Here is a 26,738-nt window from a genome sequence, read left to right as displayed (position 1 = left end):
TTTATTTCAGCAAACGGTGTCCTATTGCTATTCGACCCCTCAGCCCCATTGACATTAACCTACAAGAGCAATGCTTCACAATTTCTACTTACTGTTTGTCCTTTCATTAATTCTTCCACACTTGTAGGTGTGGGGTTTTTTTGCATGTTCAAAAACAGTCCTATGGAAGTAAAATTTTTGCAAAGGGAATTGTTATATAGCTTTTTCCACTCTCTGATTCATTGTAAACAGGTGATCTTCCTTTAAAAAATGTGTGAATCTTTCACCATTCCTACCTGATAACATATACATAACTTAGGCCTTCATATTTTTTAGTCATTTCAACTTCTAGTCAATGCTGTGTTTGAATCCCATCCATTCTTTCTTTGCATTTTGGTCATTGTCATCAACTCATATTTGTTTTCAGGAACGAGGCAACCCCTCACCGTGAAGGAGGAGGTCTTTTATCATGATGTTCTCTTCTAGTAACTAAAGCAACGTTTTCCTTCTCTTGGGTGTCCCTTCTCATATTTCTATACCCTACAGAGCATGATTAACCTTTTTTTTTATTATTTTACCTTTAAGGCTTTGTAGTTTGCCTTGTCCTTGTTGCTGTTATCTGTAGAGAGGTAACACCCCAAGTCTGGCATCTTGTTCCTTTTGCACTAAACACTCTACAAATGCAGAAAATCAACTCCCTGTTACAAACATATCACCCTCCAAATAGAAGACCCAGAGAGAGAAGGGAGATGGTATGCACTGCAAACCCAGGGATGTTCAGAAAGCAAAAAACCAAGTTTTTTTTTAGTATGGTGCAACCTGTATGAATCATAAAAAGGAGTTATCAATAGGAATACCAGAATAATAGGGAAAAGAAAGTAGTAAAATGAAGAAATGAGAGAGAGAGATGAATAAAAAAGGTTCATGAATTGACCACATTTCATCTCATTTAGGTTTTAATTTTGAGGCACAGTGATGGAAAGTTGGACGTAAACATTTTGTTATAGCAGAAATAGGCTCCGAATAAGTAGTGACTCAAATTAAGGGGTACTCTGAAAAATACCCTGAAATCTAAGAAAGCAGCAGTAGAAAAGACCTATTGTTTGTCTGGTGAGTCATTTCTAATGCAGAATATTGTCTCCATAGTATATTTTTCTATCGACTTAGTTATTTGGAAAACAATTTAAGCAATTTTTTAAGTTTTGAAAAGCTGTCTTCTGGGGTTTGTTTTGTTTTGTTTTGTTTATCTGACAAAGTTGGCTTTGCCTAGAGAAAACAAGACAGTTGGCATAGCTGAAGACAGAAGTCTCAGGACTCCAGCCATGTAGTAAACTAAATTCTATTTTTATTGCTAATGATTAAAAGCAGAAAAACAAAAAGCAGGTAGTAGCACCACCTACTGCAACTTTGTAAGCCACACAGAGCCACCAAAATTCACATTAATTCAGCAAGCAGAAGTCATTGCTGATTGAAAAGTGCTATTTCGTATACCAGCTAGAATATTGATAGTAAAAGATACCTGAATCTTAAAAATAATGGGGGGAAGGCCCGTTTTTCTAGAAGTCTTTAAAAAGTTACTTTTTGCTTTCAGTTTTTTAACTTACTATTGAGCTGGAAGGTCCTTCCAATTGTCTTCAGTTAGACTTTTAATAATTAAGGGGGAAGGGTAATACCTAGTCTTTAAGTAGTTATCTAAACAAATAAAATGGAACACAAAAATAAGACCCTCTGTTCCATAGATCAGACTAGGTTCAGTTACACATACTTCTTTCATGTCCTGGTTACCGGACTTTGCATTTAGTTCTTGGCTCTGGGGAAGGAGATGGACGCCATGGCATTCTTCTGTGGTTCAGGGATATTATTATTTAGAGTAAAGAGGTAAAGTGGTATCTCACTCGAGCACTGAGTTGTCAGTCATCAGATTCTGTTGATTAACATCTAAAGAATTGTTTTAAGCTTCTTTGATTCTTGGACTTACACCAGTTCCTTTGGAAAGACATCCTCATCTGTATTCAGCATTATTCCCCACCTTCTCTTTCTAGGAATATTTTTTTCCGTTTCCTTTCAGAATACTCTGCTATTTTTTTTTCCAGGAGGGCTTTTCCTTCCCTTTGTTTTCCGACACAATACATGTTTTAGACAAGTAAAACTGTAACTGGACCTAGGGATTAATATTTACTTCATGAAGGATATTTAAAATCTATTTAATGCTAATTCAACATTAAACGCCCAAATTGTTAAATTTTTCATCCAGAAGAGTTCTACCAGATTGGGTAGTTCCCATGATGAGCCTCTCTCAGGCTGCAAATGCTGGCTGGGTCTCTGGGCTACAGCCACGCTCTGAGGAACAGAGGGAGGGATCCAAGGGAAAATGGATTTGTTTCCCCTGCCAAGTTCTGGTGAAACTTTGTTGGGATCAAAACACCTTCATAAAACATCTTGACTCCAGTGAACAGGAGCCAGAAAATGCCGGATATTTTTCTGAGCAGCATTGGTGTTAGCAAGATTCCATTTCAGTTTTGCCACGAAGGCTTGGCTTTACGCAAGTGCTTGATTGGTGTGAACTATTTCTTTTTCATCTGCTCATCAACTGTCTTTTACCTCATATGCTGTAGTTCTAAATAATTTTCAAACACATGTTGGCCTTTCAACCATTTCAAAAAATCCAGACTAAATAATATTCCATTTAATTTTGCTGGTATTAACATTTTTCTCACCAGTGAAAGCAACTGTTGTAATAAACATACTGAATTTTGGGGTGTATTCATACATTGTTTTATAGGAGACTCAGAATGATGTGAGATTAATGGAGAGAAACAACGCAGTGTTAATAGCTCATGAGAAAATCTTGAACATGTTTAGATAAATAATCCCCGATAGAAAAAAATGCAGTTTAAATGGCAGGGAATGTTAATTACTTAGAGTTTAATGAGGAAATTAATTAAGGCACAGCACAAGTACAAAGTAAAAATGCCTGTTGCTTTTCTCAGTACATAATTGGTAGCTTTGAAATACTGAGAAAAGCCAAGCTTGAGATATACAGGCTATTATAGGGCCTATTATTTCATGTAGAGGTGAGTTGTGGGCACATATTGAAAAGAAAGTTAACTTCATAAAGGAACCACCAAGAAGAATCTGGAGCCATAAGAAAAATCGTAGAATAGCTGTTTGGAAGGGACCTCAAGGATCAGCTGGTCCAACCTTTCTTGGCAAAAGCACGGTCCAGACAAGATGGCCCAGCACCCTGCCCACCTGAACCTCAAAAGTGTCCAATGTGGGGGAATCCACCACTTTCCTGGGGAGGTTATTCCAATGGCTGATTGTTCTCATTGGGAAAAATTTTCCTCTTGCGACCAGTCGGAATCTCCCCAGGAGTAACTTGTACCCATTAGCCCTCGTCTTTTCTGCGTGACTCCTTGTAGAAAGGGAGTCTCCATCCTCTTTGTAGCCACCCTTTAAACACTGGAACATGGTGATAAGGTCTTCCCTAAGCCTTCTTTTCTCAAGACTGAACAAACCCATTTCCCTCAGCCTGATACATGTTTAAAAAAAAAATATGTGTTTAAACAAAAAAAAAAATCTAAGAAGGAAGTCAGTGAAGTGGTACATGTAGTGAAATCCCAGTACTGAAAGTAGGCCAGATAAATAATTAGGATGATGAAAGATCCTTCCAATTATTTTCTGAGAGGTTACCCCTTTATTTTTTTACTTCCTGGCCATGGAAAATGGAGAAGATTGAGCAAAATATATAATTTCTTAATGTGAATTTTCAACAACAGCAGAAATATATTCTTGGCTGGTTGTGGAAAGGTTAAGAAAAAATTTTGGTAGTTGTGGGAAAGGCTCTTCGGATCAGGGAGACTGTAACAGTGTCACATATATACTCCTGCAGTGGGAAGTCTTAAATATTTCAGACAGGAAAGGTTCCACTAATCTGTTATAAATGTGATAGTCCTGCTTAATATGCTGGCTGGAGATTTTTCCAGTTTGCACTTGGCAACCAGGCAGTAGGTTTTTACCACTATACCTGTAAAATTTGTGTCTGATAATCTTATGAATCAATGATGTAAGGAAGTTTTATTTTTCACACAGATATTTTCCTTTCTATAGATGCACCATATTCCTCCTAATTATAATCAAATGGGTAGAAGAAAGGCAGGAAGAGTAGAAACAACCAAGGGAAGCATCAGTGGCTACTTGTGAAAGAGTCCCGGAGACTCTTCCAGGGAGTTTATAACACACTGCATAATATAAACAGCAAAATAATAAATCGACTGCACTTTTCATAACCTACAGACTGAAACATTGAAATTAATTTTATTCATACTTTCACATGTTCTGTTTAGTCTTAGATGCATCTCCAGGGCAAGTCTAATTCCTATAAATGGAAATAAATGTATATGCAAATTAACGATGGCTTTTGGATTCGATACATACTGGCAATGCAGCCCTACTTTGCCACTCCATTTACATGTCCATTAATGGTAGGTTAGGGAGTTCATTTCTGGAAGTCTTATGTCTATATCATCACAATATTTACTTGCCAGTTACATGAATTGAGTAATTTTCTATGCAAGAGATATCTGTATCTTCCTACATATGGCAGCCAAATGTTTGTTTCTTTGTTGTTTTTATTAACTTTTCTAATGATATTGCTCGTCCTTGAAGTTATTATTTTTCATTAAAATAGACCAGGATGAAAAATTCCATGATTGTAGCCTTTCCAGGCTACAGCAGGCTGTCCTAACTCCCAGATGGTGCACTTTATTCATTAACTATTTTCAATACTAATAAGTCTTCTACAAAGTATTAGAGACACTAACTAGGAGTTGCTAGTAGGATAAGTCTAGTATTAATTAGTTCTTTCATTACTTATATATGAAGTCTAGCATTGTAGCATTAGGAAACCATGAGCTGAACCATGCACACATATAGAGATGCTGTAAATTTAGATGACTGGTATTTATAATCCATAATCCCAAAATGAGCAAATAACAGGAGAAATGCCTACAACATGCAGACTGAGCAGCGATTTACAGATATCATGTTAGTTCTGTGTTTGGGAGTTCCTTTAATGAAGTTTTGCGTGTTATTTATAACTTTTATTTGGAGTTTTGAGAATAAGAGAGATGTTGCCAAGTGAGAAACCAAACAAAGGAAACGAACTAGGGACGTTTTAGAGGCTCCTGGTCTGTCCAGGGCTGGTTCCATGTGTCCAGAACACCAGTAGCATAACTCCATGAATGGCAAAGCAAGGTCCATCACGCTGTCCAGGACAATATTATCCATTATGCATATTTATATTGCATTCAAGTGTGATTTCCATTATTAATTCTGCAGATTAGTTGATATAGTTACCTCCAGTACTGATGGCAACAAAGCTGCTGCTGCTGTTTAGGCTTCCGTGAAGGTTTTGCCAGGCCCCTGTGTATATTCTTGGTGGCTAAAGCCTGAGTTGCTATTGCTTAGCAACTGTCGATTTTTAACCAGATTAAAGTTACACGTGCTGTAATCATTCTTAATAGAAAGGCATATGATATCGAGCAAGTGTATGTGTGTGTGTGTGTGAGAACAGAGGGCTTGAAGATGGACATAAGCTGTTTATCAGCATATGAGAGATGGAAAACTACAAAAAAAAAACCTACAGAAAAAGAAAACTACAGAAATGGCATAGGAGGCCCTGCATTCACTACCAATGCGATGTAGTAAACGTCCGGAGAAGGGAGGGAGAGGTCGGGAAAAATCAATTTGAATATAACATTTAGTGTCTTTCTGTGAAAGCATTCCATATGTTCGGTTCCATTTCTTTAAAAGGTGGCAAGTTTTAGTCACTGATAATTCCCCTTTTATCCATAAGCATTAAAACTTCAAATGAAAGTCCTGGGAGTAAAGACCCCATTCTCCCCACATTTTATGGAAAGAGTTGTGAAATTATATATTTGGGTGGTGCACAAATGGGTGGTAATGCATAAGAAGTGCAGAGGATATGCAAACAGGTACTGGTCTTATTTGGAGGATTGAACATTTGCTTTGTACCGGACTGAACAGAAAACAGGTTTTCACTATCACAGGAATTTTCGTGATTGCAAGTTTTCAGAACTGCAACAAAACTGTGCTGGGTTGACCCCAGCCAACAGCCAAATACCCACACAGCTGCTTTGCTCACTCCCCTCTCCCATGGGATGGGCAGAGAATGGAAGGAAGGTGAAAAGACTCATGCACCAAGATAAGGACAGTTTAACAGAGAAAGCAAGAGCTGCGCATGCAAGCAAAGGAAAAAGAGGAATTCATTCACTGCTTCCCACTGGCAGGCAGGTGTGCAGACCTGCCCGGGAAAGCAGGGACTGAGCACTCATATAGTATGCTTGAGGAGACAGATGCCATAACCACAAACATCCATCCTTCCTCCATCTTTCCCTGAACTTTTGTTGCTGAGCAGAACGTCGTATAGTATGGAATATCCCTTTGGTCAGTTGGGGTCAGCTGTCCCGGCTGCGGCCCCTTCCATAAGGGGGTTGGGGGGGCAAAGAAATCCTGGAGACTGCACAAGCGCTGCTCAGCAGTAGCCACCACTCTGGTGTGTCATCAACGCTATTTTATCTACAAATGCAAAGCACAGCACCATACGGACTGGCATGAAGAAAGTTACCCCCATCTCAGCCAGACCCAGCAGAAACTGAAACTTTTCACCCTTTTTTATTTTTCCTTTTTTTCTTTTTTTTTTTTAAGTGAAAAGCTGAAGAGGAGTATGGCCACTGGTGGCAATACGGGCAACACAAACATGTTCTTCTGCTTTTTATAGTTTACTTGACATGACTTGACTTTCGGCATGCTGAGTCAGCCTCCCTCTGTCTTAACAAATATTTACTCATTTAAATTAATTTAAATAGTTCCAACAGAAGAAACTTGGAAAGATCAAGGCCAGAGCATCAAGCTATTTTAAGCGCTTGATCAGAGTGTGAGGGACTTGCTTCCTAACCCCAAACCTGACCCAGATAAAGTAACAGCTGACAGCTGCATCTCCTAGGCTGAATCAATATCAAAATTAGCAAGTTCTTCTAAGGCAGATTTCCTTCTCTCTTTGTCTGGAAGAGGAAGCCTTCAGCAACATTCATCATTCCTTCCAAAAGAACTTAGGTCTCGATAAATTGTTATTTTCTAGGATTAGGGGAAAAAAAAGAAAAAAAAACCACTCCAACAACAACAAAACCCAGCTTTATTTATCCATCAAGGAGCAAGTCATGTAAAAAGTCCTCGGGAAATCCAAGAAGTTGGGATGCGTACAATAAGGCGTGCTCAGAAGTTCTGTTTTGAATAAGAAACTGCAGTGGCGTGTCCAGCACAGAGCATCACCATGGGTGCTCCGACAGGTGATCATCCGCACTGATGTCCTGTGGGAGATGATTCCACCTATAAGAACTGAGGGTGCAGCAGTCAACTTTAACCCATTAAATGCTTTCAACGCTAGAAACTGGTGCTGGAAGAGTGTTGATATATGCTGCTTATCAGGCTGACGTCTTTGTGCTGTATTTACTTTTAGCTGCCACTTTCACACAGTCATGTCCTTTCTGCCATGTGTAAATACATGGTGTGTTTTCAGTGCCTTTGCCTTTTTCCTTTGGTTTCACTCAAGATAAAGTTTAACCAACTGAAGGCTTTGTATGAACAGACTGCATAATTCAACTCAAATTAGCTTTTTGCTGAGAGTCCGAAGAATGAATACAAAAAGTTATATTACTTTCAAAATAAAGTCATTAGTAATCATTAAAGCAGCAGTCAAATGCAGACGGCATTACAGCTGCATTAAAAAAATGGAACTGGAAGTCAAACATTACTACTAATCACTGCCATTGTCCTGAAAGAGCAGAAATTAAGTACTGATTTAAACTCATTTTAAATCCCATTACTGGGAGACCAAATTGCTAAAAATGCGGAGGCCTTACTCATGGATTTCTATAGAACAAAACCAGCTTTGCATTCTGAAACACTCACAAATGTCCTTAAGAGATACCAGAATGACAGCCTAGGATCCATATCCAATTGCATGGGTGAGTAATGGGTACGTGGAGGCAAGATGCCCAGTACTGTCTTGCTGATGTGACTTGACTCTGATGGGGGGAGAACCTGAGAAGCTGACAGGTTATTTTATTCCCTTTGCTCTTTGATTCTGAGACAACAAAGGAGAGGTGAAAGTTTTGTAGTGATGGACACCTCTTCTGTGGGAATTGACAGAATTCACTAATTCATTTTCTGCTGATGAGTTTGTCACGACCAGCCTGGGCTTGATTTGAGCAGTGCATCAGAAATGAAAATCTCAGTATTCCATTTGCCGTTCGCTGACCTTTCTGGTGGCCCTATTTATGGCTTTGAATAAACAAAGATATGGAGAAGCACAATGGGCCCAACAGTAATAATTTGTTTTCTGTTTGGAGTGTGTGCTCGAAGACTCTTACACAAGCCTTTCTTCTCCTTCCCCTGAAAAGGAGTGCTTTAAATGCAGCCGTGGCTGAAATACTGCATGACTATGTGTAACATCCCAGCACACAGCAAATGTTTGTGGATATCCTGAACACTTCTTAAAGTGAGATTGTGCAAAAACCAGATTGCAATTGAAAGATATTGTGTTCAAGGTAACGATACTGCCTGTCCTGGTTTGGGGTGAAAGCCCAAAATGTAACTGTAAATTCAATGATGTGTTAGTTCCCTGTATATTTTGTGTCCGTGATTACCAGATCAAAGTGAGGGCCCTGCCACGCCATTGGGTTGCTGTAGCTTAGCAAGTGATCATGTGTCTGCTGAGCCTTGGTAACCGAACTTGTTGATACTGTTATACTATTAGCCAATATGAGCTAATTCCAGGTACTTTTCCCCACAGGCTATGGCTTAACTAATTTGACTTACCTTACAGGCAGATGGATAGTTAACCAGCGGAGCTGATATGCTTAATCACATTAAACCACCAAAATTTGATCAGGTATAGAAGCATTATTATTAAACAGGGTTTTTGTTGAGTTTGTCAGCTGTGTGAGTTCCTCCAAAGAACAAACTGGATGTATTTCTGACCGTGCGTTGTTTCCAGGGCAGGAAAAGGCCAGGCTGACATCTCTCCAAAGTACCTTTAGCGTACGGCAGATACAGGCATAGAAAGAGCCCACGCGCATAATGTCAGTGACCTTGGCTCTGCCATGGGTATTGCCCACGTACAGACCTCAATGAGAGATTCTTCTAGTGAAGAAGGTCAGGAAACTCTTTTACTTGTGTAGCTCAAGTAGGATTAGCAACACCTAAACGTGGAAGAAATTTAGGTCATCCCTCTCCCAGCGTAGCAGCTACAAACATAAATGCAGATAGTGAGGTGACCTGAATAAATAGCATCTTTGCTGAGAGCACAAATATTTGTGTTCAGTTTCTCAGTTCCTTTTTAACTAATCCCGACAATCTGGCTTAATGTCATTTTGCTTTAAACCCTCAACTGTGGAACGGAGCTGAAGAGCCCAGCCAGCCCTTAGTCTCCGGAGAGCTGGGCTGGACAGTGATCAGTCCAGAGCTTCCCACTCCTCTCCATTAGCAGAAGAAGACAAGGGTGCCCAGGCTCCAGGGTGCTTCAGTGAGAAGCCTGTGCTTGGGAAATGAAATATTCATCTCTTTTGGTGAGATCAGTCCAGCAAACTTCAGGATTAGAAACTGGCCAAGCACCTGCACACATTTTTTGCATCATCCTAAATATTGATTCTGCCCACCCCACAATACGCAGTTTATCATTTTGCTTTCCAATTTCCCTGGCCACACACAGAATTGATTCTCCCTCACCTTCATTTCTGTTTGTGTCATAGGGAAAGTCCAAATAACCCAGCAGCTGCACGGGTTGTACGTCACAACCAACAAACAGAAAGGTCCACCTCAGCCCCGATGTAATTGGTTTTAAAATCTAACATATCGGTGTGTCTGTGTATCCTAAGCAATCACGGAAATATGTGCTATATATTACACGGTTTCTAGAGCAACCGGAGAGGAGCCGAGGAGGGTTGCACCCACTGCGCAAAGTGCTAAACAAATGTTTTAGTGAGAAAGCTCTCTGCGGTGAGGTAGCTGACAGGAGCCTTTTCTTTGTAAAGCACAACCTTCCTGAAGCTGAAACTGTTTATGGGTCAGTTCCAAACAAATTCCTTCTTTAAGTAAAAAAGCCGGGGGCAGGAGGGGGAAGAGATTTTCAATTGCTGAAGAACCCTGTTTTGACATTTTTAGAAGTTTCATTTTACCTGCTTCAACGTGTGTTGCTTCGGATCTCTTTTAACTTGTGAAAAAGGTCAAAGCCGTATGGCATTATTTTCAAAATACAGAAGTTTCTTTCGTTTTAGACTCTCACTTAACAATTTTATTAATTTTAAGTTAATTCTAAGTTGGGATTTTTTTTAATTTGGAGTTGAAAATAGCTATGGGAAGGGAAAACAGTTTCTTCGCTCTTTCTAATTACTTGCAGTCCTTCATTACAGACCTTCTGGTATAAATAACTCAGTAGAGCAAGTAGTTGGGAGTACCCGTGCATGCACAAAATCTTCAGGTGAGCTTTAACCTGTGAGGTATTACTTGCACCTCAGTAGTAGCATGGCTGAGGTTGGAAGAAGAGGACGAAGAAAAGAAAGGTTGGTGGGGGAGGGTTAAAAGGAAAAAGAAGAAAAAAATAAAAAGATGGAAAAAAGGGGGGATATGGAACAAGGGAACTGGTTAAAGATGAGAAAGATTAAAGGAAGCAGATAAGAGAGCAAGGGGCGGGGGGGGAGGGAGAATTTAAACCAATCACTGAAAAATACATTAAGTCTGAGGGGTGGATCTGAGCCGCTTACCATAACTTCAGTAGTATCCACAGGACGATGAAAACATAGAACAAAGAAATGAGGCATCTTGATCCATCAGTCTTTGCCTGCAACAGCTGCTCCAGACCCGTGATTCTTTCTAGGAAGAAACCTTATTGCAATTATTGCTAATTTTGAGAGGGGGAAATGGCTCATTTAAAAGTTACCGACATTCCGTATCAGCTTAAATTGCCAAAAGGAAGCTACATATTATATTTTATGTAACCATATTTATTAAATTAAAAAAAAAATCAGCTGTCAATCATACCATCCCAGCATTTAAGTGTTCACAGAAATCATCACCAAAACTGGCATGTGGAGGAATGACTATATTTGAGACCTCGCCTTTCAACCTCTCACATACAGAAAAACCCATACACCTCCTGTCTCTGGTAATATAGACCTTCATCATCTCATGTCAAAAGACCTTATTGAGGGTTTTCACAGTTTCAGTTACTAATAGCTAATTTCAGTTTTCGGTGGAATTGCTGACTTTGCCCTCACATCCCAATGGGGTCAAAGGTTTTTCACAGAATCATAGAATCATTTAGGTTGGAAAAAAGCTTAAGATCACCAAGTCCAACCATAAACCTATCACTGCTAAGTCCACCACTAAACCATGTGCCACATCTACATGTCTTTTAAAAAACCTCCAAGGATGGTGACTCAACCACTTCCCTGGGCAGCCTCTTCCAATGTTGACAGCCCTTTAGGCAAAGAAATTTCTCCTAATATCCAGTCTAAACCTCCCCTGGCACAACTTGAGGCCATTTCCTCTTGTCCTATCGCTTGTTACTTGGGAGAAGAGACCAACCCCCACCTCGCTACAGCCTCCTTTGAGGTAGTTGTAGAGAGCGATAAGGTCTCCCCTCAGCCTCCTCTTCCCCAAGCTAAACAACCCCAGTTCCCTCAGCCGCTCCTCAAAAGACTTGTGCTCTAGACGCTTCACCAACTTCTTCGTTCTTCTTTGGACTCGCTCCAGCACCTCAATGTCTTTTTTCTGGTGAGGTTGCCAAAACTGGACACAGTACTTGAAGTGGGGCCTCACCAGTGCCAAGTACAGGGGGTTGATCACTTCCCTATTCCTGCCGGCCACACTATTTCTGATATGAGCCAGGATGCTGTTGACCTTCTTGGCCACCTGGGCACACTGCTGGCTCATATTCAGCTGGCTGTCAACCAACAACCCCAGGTCCTTTTCCACCAGGCAGCTCTCCAGCCACTCTTCCCCAGGCCTGTAGCACTGCGTGGAGTAGTTGTGACCCAGAAGCAGGACCTGTCACTTGGCCTTGTTGAACCTCATACCGTTGGCCTCGGCCCTTCGATCCAGCCTGTCCCTTCCTACCCTCAAGCAGATCAACACACCCACCCAACTTGGTGTCATCTGCAACATTTTTCTTGCTAAATGTCTCCTACAATGGTAACCAGTGACCACTATGACTCATCATACATCCCAGATCAGTGTAACAAATGCAGTTGTTCTCTAGCATTAAAAGATCTTATTTAATGAACATTTGAAAGATGAGGACAGTGCTCAGACCTTTATCCCTACAGTAAAACAAAGCTGTAAAAACAGAATGCCATGACCCTCTAGTAATAACTGTTGTAGATCTGGTTGTGGTTTTTACCAAACAGTAAAGTAAATATAATGTGAAATATATTGAAAAGACTAATTGTATCTACAGTTCATTTTTTCAAAATGTCTGTCCCGTTTTCCATGCACATGCAGAAGATAGAAAGAAGATTATTAAATATCTACACCCTTCCAGTAATTCAAAGGTCCTGTGTTTTCTCTTTGCAGACCAGGGAAATACAGAGAAATTTTCTGTGTATTTCTAGGAGAGGTGTAAGCTAGGTTCCCTGACATATACTTCTCTCTCACTGCTGGACTTTGTCCTACACTTTCTCTTGGCATTCTTCCTCACTTTGGTATCCTTTTTGTATGTTTTCATGTAATTTCTTCAGGTATTTTAATAGACCCAGTAAGTATTTTGCTTCTCTGACACTACAGTTAAACCTTTGCAGCTGTGCAAAATCTTTCTAACTGTGTTCCTGACCTGCATTTTCTATTTATTCTGTGCCGAGGCCCAAGATAGATTTCTTGGACCTCCTCAGGTGTCCACTGTGGAGGCAGCTTCAAGTCCTTCCAGGAGCTGTCACAGCAGGTGGAAGATGAATGCACACAAAAGGCAGTAATTGCATTTTACCTGGGAGAAGGAAAAAGGATGGACTCTAAAGAGCTGTAGGAGGGAAAAGCTAAAGGATTTTCTGTGGTATCCAGAAGTCTTGGGCTCACAGAGTAAGGGTCATTATTCACGATAATTAGCTAATATATTCTTTAATATTCACACTTTTTAATATAGAAGATTTAGGATTCCTCTCACAGATCCTGAAAAGCAATAAAAGGTAAATGGCTCATTCAGGAGCTTGACACAGTCATCCAGCTGCGAAAAATCAAGGAAGAAAGGGCTTTTAGGAATTTCCTAGGCTGTTTGAAGCACATGATCACACGAAGCCGTGTCTGAGCACAATGTGTTATCACTGGCTCGCTCTTTTTGCTTGCAGTCATTTGTTAATTTTGATAAGGAGAGATAGAGTTATTTAACTGAATTAGTCACTTAAATTCTGGAATGACTGAAAAGTGAATCTGCTTTAACACCCCGCAGCATTATCCAGCACCTTTTTGCACTTACTGCTTGAAGAGGGGCAGGGAAGAGGAGCTTGCAGCTCTCTGGGGTAAAAGGGATAAGGCAGCTCAGAAAGGCTTCCAAGGAGCAAAGTGACCCTGGCTGGTTCAGCAAAGGCTGCTGTGGGGAGCCAAAGCTTTTCAGGGTGATCGCCGCAATATTGCTAAGGCAAGCCGTGTTTTGTGGATGATTTTCAGCTGCCAAAAGCTGGGAGGCGGGAGTTGGTGCTGCCAAGACCAAGATGACCCCTGACAGCTTCTGTGATCCCCTGCAATGTATTTCATTTTACACTTTTTCCAAGATAGGACCTGAGGGACGCAGCCAGCTTCCTCTCCTTGATTTAACAGGCTGCGTGCCTGACTACTCTCTCTGATAGCTGAAGCCTAGTTTCACAGTCCTGCTATCTGGAGCTATGCAATATAAAAGTGGAAAGGCTGGATGAATGCAAGAGACCAGGAATTTCTCTGTCCTGCTCTTCAGGGGGTGGGGAGGGTGATTGTTTGGTTTTAGCAGTCTTGGTAGTAACCTGAGCTAAGTAAATGCTGGGATTCTTCAATATTTATTAGAGTAATATATAAGACAAATGTGTTTGTGTTTGGAAAGACAAACAAATTGTCTCTCTTGGGCACAACTTAATATGAATAATGAATTCTTGGAGTTATGAAATGGGCAGATGAAAATATTATTTAAAAAAAAAAAACAAACAGAGAATCACATCATACCGCTGGAAAACCCCATGCCATAAAGCCGTTTGGATTTCTGGCTGCTGTGTCGTAAAATGGCATAGCAGAGTAACAAAAATACACAGAGAAGAGAAGGATGATGAAAGATTTAGAATGGCTTTGTCATGATAAAATAGTAAACAGATTGATTCCTCGTTTTGGAAAAGAAAGGACTGACACAGGGATATGGTAGATGTCTACACAATTGTAAATGATATAGACATAGTGAATAGGGATCGATGATCCATTATTTTTCGCAACCAAAGAACTAGTGGCACCTAATTAAATTATCAGGCATCCTGATAAACAAACAAAAGGAAATTCTTTTTCAAATTCAGAATAATTAAATTGTGAGGTGCATTGGCACAGGATGTGGTAGAGGCTATCAGTATAAATGGGCTCAGAGAAGATTAGATGAATCCTTAGAGGACAGATCCATTGGTGGCTATTAAAAACGATGGTCTAGATTAAACTTCCATCTCAGGAAGTCCCTTAAGTGCTGATTGCGGGAAGCTGGAAATCTACGTACTCGTCCTGTTTCCAGAAGCATCCACTTTGGGCCAGTGCTGGAGCCAGCATACTGGGATGAACAGGTCTTTGCCGGATCCATCGGGAATACTTTTATGTGTGTGTGTGAGAAAAAATAAGAACAAAAAAAGAGAGGGTGTGATGAGAAAAAAAAAATCAACTTAATTAAACAATTACTTCCTCTTACCGTTAATACTTTTCACACAGGCCTCTTGCAGAGGAAACCTCAGCAACCTTAAATCTCCTACTACCATCTTTAGTTTTTACTTCAATAATAATTTTCCCAGCCCTGCTGTGCTTCTGTGTATTTGTTGCTTACCAGCATGCTATCAAAACAATGCACAAGAGTATTGTATTTGACAATACTGCCACCTGGGCTATGCCTGCAGTAGTAAATTAAACAGTGTGAGGACAAAGGCCCAACAAATAGGAATTTGATTATTAGAGCGGTCCCTGTCTAAGTTTTAAGCTTGACCAAGTAATTTTCACTTGACCGAGTAATTTTCGCTGTCCCAAATAATTCCCAGGCTTGACTAGGGAGTTAGCACAGGCAAGGAACCATTCCCAATAACAGTTTGGATGGAGCCAGCCTGTTCTTGAAGATACGACTAGACCACACCAGTTGGCCTCATGGCCAGAGAACGGGCCTTCTCCATCCCTAATTTACTATATAGACGTAATATGGATTGGATGTAACCTCTTGGATGAGAAAAGGAGTAGGTTTGCCACATGATTTTGGGAAGGTCTGAACCAAGCTGTCTCCCAGGAGGGCTGAGGGGGCCATAATGACACCCAGGTGTGCGTGCATTTGGTCATTTCCTTTAGGTCCTAATGGCAATTCCCCGGGATACATACCCTGTAGCAGAGTGGGGATACCTATGGCCAGGGTCAAAGGCCACCTGCAAGAAATTATTTAATTGGATAGCAGGCTAGTGGACTTTGAGGTACAAGAGATATCTCTTCTAGATCTCTAAGCATCTCTAGTCTGGAAGAGCTGTTTTGGTTTTCTCAAATCACAGAGTGATATGGTGAGAGTCCTATATTCATAGTCTGGACACATTTTATGCTCTGTAATTATGTGATCAAATGAAGTTGCACCTGCTGTTTAATCCAGACATTTCAGGGCCTGTGTTCTCTTTCATCTGTTGTCAGAGTTAATATGCCAGGTGCTATATAAGACAGAACTGAAAAAACAACAGCTATCATAGGGAGCTTACAGGCTGAAAGACAAGCACACACAGAAAAAAATCGGTGGGAGGTCCAGAGCAGGAAAATAATAAATAAATTAAAATCCAATGAACTAGAAGTTCAATATCAGCTGTAGTTCAGTCTTACTCTCGTATTGTGATGGAGAAGGCAGTTAATTGATTATTAGTCTTTCTGATGCGAGCCTTTTAAAGTATGTGAGCAACAAACCCACTGGGACTGGGGCCTATTTTGTGGACAGACAGGTTATGGAAGAAGTACGCTTAGGAGATGGTAACAACATGGCTGGTTATTGAGGGCAGAATGAATGCATAAAAAAAATGAGGGCAAACATAGAGGCACATCTTGGTGCAAGACTTTGCAGATGAAGAAAAAATTTAAACTGATAGGTCAAGCTCAGAGAGCAGACAGAGAGGTTAAAACTGAGATGATAAAATCTGAAGGATGGCCGAAGTGATTATCGAAGTGAGGAAAAGAAGCGATATCAGATGGTTTCTGTGCAGTGACAGTCAAAATGCTCACTTAGACCACAGACAGACGGTAGGGAACAGGGCAGAAGACAGCGTGTGTCCATTAGCTCCTACAGAAACTTTACTTCCCTGACCCAGAACACAAAGTAATCCTACATCCTACTGAACCACAGTCCAGTACCAAGTGTAGGTCAGACATGATGAAAAATTGACCCCCAAGAGATTAGCTGCATCTGCTTTACATGGATGTAATTCTGTGGCCTTCAGCACATTTATTTTGGATTTACGTTGGACTGTAAGCTATTCTCTAGGCACTGAAGAGTGGAAAGAAACAGCTAAGGCTCCCTCCATACTTGTAACTCATCAGCGCACACCCTTGCTCAGATTTGGCCCGTGCCAACCAGCACTTCCCTAGGTATTGTCTCCTTAGTGGGGTGAGGAACAGCACAAGCCGGCGTGTCGGATGTCAGGCACTGGCCTATGTCATTTCCCACTATACATGTAGCTTCAGGGTTGTATGAGCCGTCTGGATCTGTCAGGCTGGTTCCAGCTCAGCAATGTCTCCTGATGTTTCCAAGGTAAAGTCTGGAGAACTTCATCTGTGAAGAGTTCCTATCACAGTCTTGGGTGTTGTCTGTGCGGTGTTGCACTGGAATGCATGACAAGATCTATCACATTTTTCAAAAAGAAAAGGAGATACTAGATGTAAATGACAGTTTATGCTCTCCTATTTATGCAGATCACAGCATCATTTTTTGATACATTCAGCTTTCACAGAAGCAGACATCTCTCCACTTTTAAAGCCTATCATTTTTTGTCACTATTTTGAGCCCTGTTGAGAGTGAAGACTTCTCCCACTATTTTTATGTTGAAGTTTCAGAGGCAGGTTTTTGCTTTCTATTCAGACCAGTCTGTGATGCAGTAGTTTGTATATTGAGACGGGATTTTAACCAGTAATCGTGTCCTGTGTCTGTGGACCGTGTGTTCCGTTCATTGTTTAAAACCTTAAATTGTAAATTGTCCTATTTTCATAATCTCATCTTTGTTTGCATTTCATTACCCATCAAAATATTCCATGCTAAGCCTACTCTTTTCCTCTGTGTCCACTGGTGTAGAACGGTCTACCAGTAGGCCCACCTTGAGCACAGGGCAAGCTGAAACACTATGGACCTATGAGACAGAGGAGGTGAATGACATAAAATGAATGCACGCATTTTATGACACTTGAATTTCAGCATGCGCAAGAATTCTGTGATAATCTGCCTGACTTCATTACCATGAGATATGAAGGCTGCTGCTGTGCTCAGGAATGAAGGATGTGCTTTTCATTGCTATGATCAATAATAAAGATGGTGATTTCTAGGAAAAATGTAAACTGAATAAACAAAGACCATGTATGTCTGTTGTTGAAGGAATAATATGACTTTGAGGTACAGTTCAACTTCACACAAAGATTGTCTCTGTAATACTGCAAGAGCCACCGAGACTTTAGATTAATTTATACTTCATAGGTGCAGAATACAAAAATTGAATCTCTTCCAGGGCTGAAGGAACTGACAGTAGCCTTTTGAAAAGACAGTCTAAACAATGAATCAGTGATGTGAATAGATATAGTCATAAAATACAGAGAAATTAGGAGTCCTCATGCTTAGGAAGTAAACTAGTCACTAAGAGCTACTCATATCCCTCATGCAGATTCATAAACCAAAGGGAATCACAAAGGAATTCTAAGTTCCTTTGAAAGATTTGCCATTGATCCGATTCAAAACAGAATACAGCTTTTTTGCAGGATGGAAATTATAACTTTTGTGTGCTCTCTATAGGCTCTTCTAGACAACAGGCTCACTGACACTAACAAATGTATTCACATAGGATAGCTACGGGAAAGAAATGGATTCTAATCCTAATTCTACTGGATAATTGAGGCAGAAAGATATTAACCGAATTGTTGACATTGACACAGGAATTCTTAGGGCAAAGTCAGAATCTGACTTATGGATCCCATTGCATGACCTTTCCCTTTCATTTTGAAAAAAAATAAAATTATTTTCTTCTTTTTTTCTCAAACACACCAAATCCATAAATGTTTATCAAGTTTAGCCTACCCCTAAAATTTTAGTCTAGTCTTTGGCAGAGCTTGTGAGAATGATGCTGGCTTCTTGCAAGGGAGAAATAATATTATGCATTGTTACTTTCTTTGGATCATTCTATAAGGGTTTATGAATATATATGTACATGATATAACTTTGGAATAAATTAATAGCTTCTTTTTCAAAAATACTAAACTACTATTTCAATGTAAAGCTTCAGTAAGATCTCCTGGTTACTTACAGTAAGATCTCCTAGTTTCTTACATGAGTGTAAAGGATCCTTCAGAATATTTTTGTTATAACTTTCATTTGATTTGTAACTCCTGTGCAGCCAAATTAGAGGACAGGCATATGAGTTACACAATATAGGCAGATCACGTGAGCAGAGTCTCCATGGAAACTGCCTAATTTGTGCTTTTATTTAATTAGAGTTGTCCATTACCTCTCCAAATGAAATTTAATTTAAATTCATATGCCAGTCATTTTTTAAATTGCGTATGACTTTTTATCCGTCACTTAACGAGATCTCTAGTAGGCTGTATTTCAGCAAAGTGAGTTTATTTAACAATTTGAGTTTATAAACAAGATGTTTATTTGACAGCTCAGCTTATCCAACATTCGTGACATCCTCAGGACTTATTTTCTATGCAGCATCTGTGCTATACTACTCGCTGTTATCAATTTGATATTCTTAACCTCACAAATTTTCAAAACCAGGAACAATTGTTTGAGAGTATCCAGATGAGTATATTCACTCATTGTGCTTGCTGGGAGATAATTGGGAAAAAATCATAGTACGAATAAAAAGTGCAACCAAGACGAAGAAATACACAAAATGCACGTATTTGTTAAATGGAGCATTGAAACAGGCAAAACAGGGTGGCTGTTGTAAGCTGAACCACAGAAACCAGCTTGTCTGAGGCATCAAGGTGCTCTTAAGAAAAGTCAAACCTACGGGAATGTCGGCCTGAGGATATGAGGAGCGTTAACTGATATAAGTTATTTAGAAGTCCTCAGTCCTCAGTCATGCACTGCAGAAATGCGGTCTGCAATACGTTATTTTGTCTTTCTCTGAAGAATCGCTGGTTGAACGTACAGTGAGAGGCTGCGGAGTACTCTCCTCTGTCGCTCTTCTTTTGAGGCGTCTGTGCTTGTGACACACGTGGTAAGAAGGAGCACGGTGGAAGCTCAGTACTCAATACAGCGGAGTACTCAAACAGCTTCCGCTCAGCTGAGACACCAGCAAATATGGATAACGAGGCAAAATCATTAAAAAAAAAAGCATTAAAAAGAGAGTACTGTGTGCTTACATGAAACACATTACTGTGGTATTTTTTTATCCTGATCTATGTATTCTCAAGGCAAACTCGTACCTTAAGGAAGTGTTACTGACCCAATTTTCCGCATGCAGGTCTGTGTTAGAAATAGCGGAGCCAGGTGCCAGGTGCAAATTAATTTGTGTGCCAGCGTGACGAGAGCGCAGTGCAGAGGCAACAAGCTGCAACTGGGAAAGCGATATAGGCAGGGTAGCTGAGAGCTGCACTCGGGCCATCCAGCGGGTCTCTGCGTACCTCGCTGCCTTCGTACGGCGTAGGCATGTCATCTGAGCTTCAGTACTCGTCCAGAATTACACAACTTGTCTCGGGCACAAAAGTAAATGTTATCCGTAGGAGAAAGTCACCATCGCAGCATTATCAGAGTTCAGAATTGCAGAATTGAAATGGTTGTGAATAAAAGGTAAGGAAAATGGCCTGAGAATCCTGAGTGGCATTATTATCATCGGAGGTGGGAAACCGCTAGCGGCACAACTGGAGGACTGACAATAATGGTTCTTCCTGGAATAAATACATTAAGGCTAAAAGGCAGTAGAATTCAATGTGACTAAGCAAAGCTGAAAAGAACAATGTAAAAGATGTTTAAAAAAAAAGGCATTTATGAATATGATGATACTAGTGATACGAAAACATCTGGCAAAATTAAAAAAAAAAAAGAACACTAGAACAACTGGCAAAGATGAATAGATACTGCAGATAATAGCACCTCAAGAGCTTCGCAGTATCAGAGATGCTGAACGGTAACGGGTATCCCTGCATGGATTTTTAAATCCCTGCGTGGATTTAAAATCTAGTGGGGAGTTTATGTCTGGATATACAAAAATACCAAGAGTTATTAAATAGCTACTTTGTTTCTGTCTTTTCAGAAGAAGAGGGTGGCGATCTGCTCAAGTCGGGCTTCAGTTTTCCAGGGACGCCAGAGGAGGAGCTAGGTACAGATCTCGTCTCACAGATAACTTGTCCTGCTTGTTCACCCAGAGGCTGGGGGTGGCCGTGGGGGTGCGGAGGCAGGAGGCTGCTCTGGGGCACAGCCCTTCCTCAGCCGCAGAGCCCGCGCCAGGCACGGCACCAGGCGGTGCTCATGAGAGCGGCCAAAAACCTCTCAGTCCGACCCTTCTGGGAATTTCTCACCTGACACAGAAGGTTAGAGAATTGAAAGCAGAAAAACATCAGATTTGGGTAACATCCAGGCAACCAAGAATTCAAAAGAAGGTGTTCAAGGAAATTACCAACTTTCCTTCTTTTGTCTTTTTCTTTTTGTCTTGCCCCTTAGAAAACATCATAATTGCAGAGTTGTCAATGTTACCTTTTAAATTTTAAAAAAAATAAATAACAGAAGCAAGAAGAAACCAGAAACTCATAGAACCCATGAGTGAAATCTTGATACCTCTGTCTCACAAAGCTAGTAGTAAAACGTCCCACTGGCTTCAGTGTAGCCAGATTTATACCTTTTAGACTGTGCAAAATTGAGTTTCTGTTCCTGGAGTTTCATATTCAGATTGTCACTTTTCTATGTGAAATCCATCAAAATTTTTATTTATGTGCAATTACTTTGTGTGGTTATTTTTGGAAGAGAAATACGGAAAGTGGTTTCTGTGTGTTTGCTAGTTGAAGCCCCCTTTATTCAAAGTGAGCATACTTACATCTCAGAAGTTAGTGTAACAGTAATTTTTCTCCTTTTGTGCATATGTTCATGTTAATACATTGCAACAGTGTATTTTGTGTTATTAGGGTATTTTTGTACTTGCCAAGAATATTATAAACTCTCACCCTGACCTTATTGTTGCACATTGATAGGAAGATAAATCATAGTTGCTATATTAAGGAAGAAAGCCAAACAGTTTGAACAAGGAGCAGAAATTCAGGTAGGGCATGTCATTATGTTTAAATAATCTCTTAGAACAGGATTTTGTAAAGCAAGTAGTGTTGCCACTCACTTACCCGCAAGTCAGGGAGTTCCACAAATGTTCAGTGTAAAAATATCTGTATTGGATTTGTTTGTCCACTTGAAAAAAAATATTTTGTCCAAATTTGTTTGTCCCAATGAAAAAAAAAGCTACAGGCAAAGTTCCAAAGATCAGAGAGACGGATGTGTTAAGGAAGAGGTGGAAGAACTTTCAGGCATTTTCTTCCTTAATTAAAATAGAGTAAGAGGAAAACTACAGTTAAACATGGGGGTCCCTAGGAATATCACAAGTGAATCCTGTGGAGGAGTCATGGAATGAGCACCTTCTTGGGTTTTTGGGGTTTTTTTTTTGCCCTGCTGCCCCATTTCACAGCATAAAGGAAGGAGTTCAGATGCCCCAGGGTAGAATTCACCTCATCTAACAGTTGGAAAGTAATTCAGATGTAGATGTCTAAACTGTAGATATCTGGACTTCCTTTAGAGTCAATGAAGAGTGATAGACTTTTCTAGGACATGGCAGATTTGGCCTACTTTAGAAGCTTAACTTAGGGTGGGATGAATCATGCCCTAGAAGTATGTCAAAATTGTTCTCCTTCCCATTTGGTTGAGAAATAACTGCAGAATTTCTGAAGCTGGAGTAAATGATCTATGAGTCGCTAGTATTAAATGCCAGGTGTCTACAGGAGTAAGGACCTTCATATGAAAAAGGTAATCAAAGATTAATACAAAGATACGCTCTAAACTGATCAATCATCCAGCACCCTGATAAGGAAAAAGATGGTGGATTAGTCAACAGAGATGAGGAACAGGAAAGTAAAAAACAAGAATAAAATCAGAACCAGACTACAAAGCTAAGCTGCTTTCGAAAACGTCAGCTATTCATGGACAGAGGACTGAAAAATAAAAAAATGCTAAAAGCAAGGAAAGATCTGTCCTTGCTGCTAAATTTTGGGTCCCTATTGGAGTCCTCTGACTCTGAAAATAAGTACCAAAGATCGCTGGGTAATGAATGGAGAGAGGTGGATAGCTTTAACATTTTCAGAAGGAAATCCTGTCCTCCTGACTTAGTTACCAAACTGTAGATGGCCAAAATAGGTGGACTGAATACCATCAGTAATGTAAAAACATATGATGTCCTGTTCTCCCTTAGACAGAACCAGTGTAAAACAAGGAGCATAATACGGAAGATGGAAACTGTGAAGACTTTTATAAAAGTTTTGGGATAGTCAGTGAAGTTCAGTGTAGACGAGTTCTGTAGTTACGTCTGCACTGGTGATTAACACCTCTACAGACAGCTGGAACGTACCTGTCTGTCTGTCCCCTGGTCTTGTGTTCCGTTACTTGAAGATCTGAGTTCAAATTCCTGAACTGAACATAGCATTTGTGAAAAAGCTACAAACTATTAGATCTTTCTCAGTTTCCGCTTTTTCTTGCTGTTGCACTTGTATATATTTAAATATTCATTGAAGAGAAATCTGAATCTGGGTGGATACTCTAATCACTGGACTATGGAAGTGGGCTCTCTCTCTATATATATGTGTACACAGCCCCATGACTATGTAATTAATTTGTATGAACAGCTTCAGTCTGAAGGACTGCTAGAGACATTCATTCCTGAAAAAAACACAGAACGGACTTTCCTTGAGAAGTAAAATAATTGCCCCAAGTCAAGGCAGAGTAGAGATGGTATTCTTTAAGGTAGTTCTAAGTGCAGGGCCATTCATTATTCTAGACTCTGGTAACGGCTCACTGTCCCAAGAAGCTTCAAGTTGCAATCTCTTGGGTACTGAAAAAACTCTGGCTCCAGGCCCTTATTTGTAAAAAGGGTTTAATATTTCCTAGTGAAATTTCAGGGCTTTGGTGGGGATTAATTAATGTTTGCACAGTATCTCACCAGAGTGAAAATGCTGAATAGTCACTAAATAATATTGTTAATACAATGATCCACTGCCTTAATTGGGAAAAGGTATCAAGGGATGGGACTGCTCTCACCTCTTTTACATTATTGATTCTATAAAAGACCTCATTAGTTAAACCAGGCAGAAATGCAATGGATTCCTTCAAAAAAAGCTTACCCAAGCATTTATAGTCTTTTCTCAAGAACAATATTTCATAGCTTTTCCATTCCCGTTTACTTGTTAACAGAGTTCAGGGTGCTAGGTAATGTCATGGTTACAAGAGTCCCGCTCACACCAAAAATTCCTATTCTTTTCAGTAAGAATATCTGAAATAAGCAACCTGATAAAGGTAGCAGGGCATGGTGGTAGGAGCAAGAGATCTGACGTGCGTGATGCCAAGCAGCTTACTCTAAGTCTCCTGGAAACTGGAGTTCTTCCAATTCCAAGCGTTCTTCTAGCCTGTGGTTATAAAATCTGGAAAATGCAATTTATTAGGAAATAAACGTTTTATGAAACTACTCTTTTCTATGCAAACTGGAAACTTCTAACAATCTTATTTACTTTAGGCACGTATAGGGTAAAGCAACAATTTGCTTCAGTTGTCAAAAGCAAATAGTGTGATCTTAACAAGAGACACATGGAACACGTGCCATGTGTCAATGGCATTCAAATAGGAAAAGAAAGATGTGAATAGGGAAAATGGGACGAACTTTTCTTTAAATATAGATTTCCATAGGTAGCACATGCACAGAGTAAAGAGGGAAAAACAGACAGATTATTGAAAAATCATTTTAACTCCTTTTTATAGGCAAGGAAAAAAAGTGTTTTACACAAGTTTAACACTTACCAGCTTCTAACGTCAAGCAAAGAAAGACAACCCACACTAAAGGCTTTTTGTTTTCTTTTCAGGAAAAAGTTGATGTTAAAAGAAAAGGGTAAAACCTATAAAGCAGGCTGCAGTTACTAATAATGCTCTTAACCTGCCCCAGTTGCAAAGTAAAGTGTAAGGGAGTTTAAGGGCAGGTTATGAAAATTTATTTTTATTTCACAGTTGATGCAGTCGTGCTTTTGATTAATTGGTGTGGTTCAAGTGTCAGACAGTAACTCATGGTTATTCAATCACTGTTGATTGCATGATCACGCCTTTATGACCTTACGTGTTGAAAGGAAGAAGGATACAGCCATTCTTGAAATAAAAAAAATAAATGAAGGCCTGACTTTCCAGTCTGTCTGTCTTTCTACCTAATTATCCAGCCTTCCTCAGTGCAGTCAGTGTCTGAACACTTTGCACTTCTCGTGGGTTTTAGCTTCATATAAAAGGCACGACAGGAAATTTTCCCAAGGGGTTGGCAGTGCGCCCTTGGCTCTCCTCTGTGCCAGATCCGTGCCGCGGTCCACCTTCCCCCAGAGCATCCAGGGATGGTTACACAGCTGCAGACTTCGACTGGAGCTGGTGGGACTTCAGTCAGCCACAGGGCTTGGCCACACAGAGTAAACTGCTACAGTGACACTTATCCCTGTAATTAGCAGGCACAGTAACCAATACTTTAAATTCTCAGATGGGCGTTATCCCAGAGACTGAATGTTTCCCAGCTTTCTGACACTAACCCTCGGAGATACACAAGTTACTTTTATTGTTGTGCTATGGGGAACTGCGGTAGGGAGTCTACAAGAGATATCCTCAAAGGTTAACTTAAACCCAGTGGCCACTGTCATCACTTCCCATGGCCTTATCCTGCACCGTACAAAGAATTTGTGGTTGGACAGGAAATCTTGACTGCAGATTTCTCAAGTTAATCCTCTAACCACAGGACTATCTTTCTTCCATATAATAAAAATATGTAGACAGGTGGTTTGGTATGGAGATATAAAAGTCTTTTAAACTTACAAAAGGTTTTAAATATGAGATGCCCCAATATGTCTCCGTGTCACTGTCTATTTGCTTATTGTGACTAGATGAACAGATACTGACAAAAAAGCCTTTTTTTTTTTTAATTCCATCGTACCTTGAAATAATTCCACTTCAAATCCTTCCTTTTCCTCTACCCAGAAACTGTAGTGTAGAAGTTTACTGATGTGAGGATCAAGACCACAGAAAATGTTAATGAAATAATGGGGAATGTTTTTCAGAAAATAAATTTTGAACTTTAAATTCCTTTTAGTTACGCTTGAGAGCTTATTCTGTGAATTACTTTCAGTCATAGAACAAAATCATATCATACAGCCTGAGCCTCATATAAAAACATGTTAACTATCCTGCATTTTATTTATAGGCCGTTGGCAACAAATGCTTACTAACAATCTGCAGACCAGAAGCTATTTCTAAAAATTAAACACCTCATAATGTCAGATAACACTGCAAAAATCCCATTAGGCCCAAGGTCAATTCGCAAACAGGAGAAGATATTTGTAAGGATGTAAGATTAATCAAATAGGTTATTTGTTATGAATTATTCATCCATTTCTACTACAGAATACAACGGGGGTTACACATTTGTTACTTTGCCAAGAAGCAAATATTTTTGTTGTAAGTGGTTTGTGCATTCTGAAAGGGCTGCCCAGCTGAGGAGGCTCCTAAGTTCAGTTGCAGAGGAAATATGGCTTTTTTGCAAATTGGGAAGCTTCGTCTCATCATTAGACCACATCTGGACTACTAATCCCAGTGTCTGCACTGGAACGAATGAAAGACTTTTCCAGGGAAAAGAGAGAGAGAGTGAAGAAGACGTGGGGAGAAGGTGAAACAGCTTAAGTTTCACACTTGGGCTGTGGGATGTTAGCAGAGGAGGGACGTTTTTCTCTCCCTCATGCCTCGCTGACCTCTGTAACACCTGGCTGCAGAGCTGATCCGAAACATTTCCTTTCCCATGGAGCGTGCAGCGGCTGCAATGGAGATGAGAGACTGACTCATCTGGCTGCTTCCCCGTGCCTGCCTTCTTCACCGAGTGCCTTCACTGTATTGTCTCCTTTCAGAAGGATATAATGGGCAGCCTTTTAAATGTATTCCCACGATGGGCAGCTTAAATGATGCGCTCTCCATTTCCCCAGAAGAAAAGTTACCATTCTCT

At 40.2% G+C, this 26,738-nt stretch overlaps 1 protein-coding gene across 18 annotated transcripts in view; it reads left to right on the top strand.

The window, feature by feature from the left end:
• The window catches only part of DLGAP2 (DLG associated protein 2), a 475,732-nt gene that overhangs the window by 343,881 nt on the left and 105,113 nt on the right, over positions 1-26,738 (top strand). For 11 of the 18 annotated variants that reach the window (XM_063330377.1, XM_063330363.1, XM_063330362.1 and 8 more), the window contains one exon: positions 20,736-20,801. The exons of 5 other annotated variants lie outside the window; for them this stretch is intronic. In XM_063330377.1, coding sequence (XP_063186447.1) covers positions 20,736-20,801 — 66 coding nt within the window. The remainder of the gene's footprint in view (positions 1-20,735; positions 20,802-26,738) is intronic. 2 more of the 18 variants (XM_063330360.1, XM_063330376.1) reach the window with 1 other exon arrangement.

This window comes from Chroicocephalus ridibundus, chromosome 3 (genome assembly GCF_963924245.1).
Source record: "Chroicocephalus ridibundus chromosome 3, bChrRid1.1, whole genome shotgun sequence".
NCBI classification, from domain to species: Eukaryota; Metazoa; Chordata; class Aves; order Charadriiformes; family Laridae; genus Chroicocephalus; species Chroicocephalus ridibundus.
Note: the sequence above shows the minus strand (reverse complement) of the source record. Positions and strands in the feature narration are given on the sequence as shown.